General features: G+C 30.0%; 1 protein-coding gene across 1 annotated transcript in view; it reads right to left on the reverse strand.

Moving 5' to 3' along the window:
* Positions 1–1,303: 1,303 nt before the first annotated feature.
* The window catches only part of LOC106464485 (WD repeat domain phosphoinositide-interacting protein 3-like), an 18,683-nt gene continuing 17,935 nt past the window's right edge, over positions 1,304–2,051 (reverse strand). The window contains 1 exon segment of the mRNA XM_013924628.2: positions 1,304–1,424. Coding sequence (XP_013780082.1) covers positions 1,309–1,424 — 116 coding nt within the window. The 3' untranslated portion in view covers positions 1,304–1,308.

The raw sequence follows: 2,051 nt of genomic DNA on the forward strand, positions 1-2,051 counted from the left end.
TATTAATTATAAGTAAGAACTGAAGATGAGTGATGAATAAGCTATATGTTTCTAAAGTAGCATGTTTGGGATTCTGAATTTAAAAAGTACTGTTAATCACCAACAAGTCTGAAGAGGTTATAGTTTCTTTACAAGATGTTTGTTTTAAGCTTAACAATGTACATAATTCATCTTTGTGTTCAAAACACTGTGCTGAATACTACTAATCACAAGCAAAAGCTATAGAAATACAGTTTATTTACAAACTACTTAACTTAAGCTTCAGACAGTGCCTAAGGCTTAATTTTTGTAAATTTGTATATTATAGCTGTACCAATATAAATGTATTTCAACTATAAAAAAAACATTTTAACTTTATTTGCATACAAAATATCTGAATGTACAACGTATGATTGAAAGATTAGTAGATTGTGGAGAAATTTACCTTTTAATGACCAAAAGAATGAAAATACACAGCCTTTATCAGACAAAACAGTAGATAGCTATTAATTAACAACCAACATATAACGTTTGTCCGTTACCCGAAATGTTGTTTCACATTCATAACCATAACTCTAAACAGAGAACTACATATATACACAACTAATCTGAATTCTTGCTGCATCTCTCCACTACCTAAAACAAGTGTCACGTGATTGCCTTCGAGGCGAAAAAAATTACAAAAATAATAAGACAAACTTCTATACAAAATACTGCTACTTCTTAGGAACAATGTCGATGAAAATAAGATCAAACAAACACTGTAATTAATACTTTGAAAAGACTTTATAATTTATTCGGGTTTAGTATCAGCAATTTCAGAGGTTTCCGAATTCAGAAGTACCAACTTTGTGATTTTTACCAAAAAAAAAAGTTAATAATTCTTACACTTTTACCTCTCATATTTGTGACTAAAATGTGTGATAAATGCAAGATGTTGTTGTACAAAAATATCCATATCTTATCTCTCAATGTTTACACTCAATAATTCAATGTTTTAAGAATTTGAGCACGGTCAGAGTAGAGGATGATTATAAAAACTGTGGAAAGTTTTAAAATTACAACAACTGAAAATGATTTTAATCTATATTTAAAACAAACAACAAAAATATAGCACAATCTTTCATATTATTCACTTGTTCCTACTTTTATCAAATGCTGCATTACAGACAAAGTTCTTCTGAAAACATCGATTATTAGTTTTATTCATACTTAAGATTTTCATATCTTGCCATCCTCTAGGTAATATAACCTACCAATTTCTTTAATTTTACTAGTTCTATCAGTAATTTTACTGGCATATTCTAGCCAGGTTTGTCTTTTCCTTTATTACGACTTCTCATCCTTATCGTCCGTCATCTCTAGAAACTGAGTGTACACATCTCGACTGCAATCACCCTTGTAGTTGAAGACGAACTTATAGTAACTACCATCTGCACAGATTGCTACAGTAAATCCAAGAATAGACATCATTAAAAGTTTATCATATTTAATTTTTCGTGGAGGGAAAAAAATGAAGGATAAATGAAACAACACTTAAAACCAAAGAATACACTAGACTATAGCAGAGCAAAATTACAAGCAAACAAGTCACACTTTTTCAGAATTATGTACGAAAGTAGAAAAAAATATTCTGCCAATCTGTTTTATTAAACTATATGTTGTCCTGAAAAGTCAACAAGAAGTTGGAACTCTTGAATTATTGATGCAAAAAACGTTTATGAAGAAAATGTTTTAAATCAGTACAATAGTTTCAACTCCTAGGACTAACCTAACTCGCAGTGCGAGAAATTTGATAATGACAGTAGAAAGAGTTGTAACACTACTTTAAACTGAAACAAGACACTTAAAAAACAACAGTGAAATCGTTTTACGACCATGCTCGTAAACTGATATCTTGTTTTAGAGTGAAAACCATTCTAAGATCTTTACATGGATGAACTCTTCGTTAGTTGGATATCAAACAAATACACTGGTCTGCATTTATAGACATTATCGTTAGTTGGATATCAAACAAATACACTGGTCTGCATTTATAGACATTATAGTTAGTTGGATATCGAACAAATACA

This window comes from Limulus polyphemus, unplaced genomic scaffold (assembly GCF_000517525.1).
Source record: "Limulus polyphemus unplaced genomic scaffold, Limulus_polyphemus-2.1.2 Scaffold1665, whole genome shotgun sequence".
NCBI classification, from domain to species: Eukaryota; Metazoa; Arthropoda; class Merostomata; order Xiphosura; family Limulidae; genus Limulus; species Limulus polyphemus.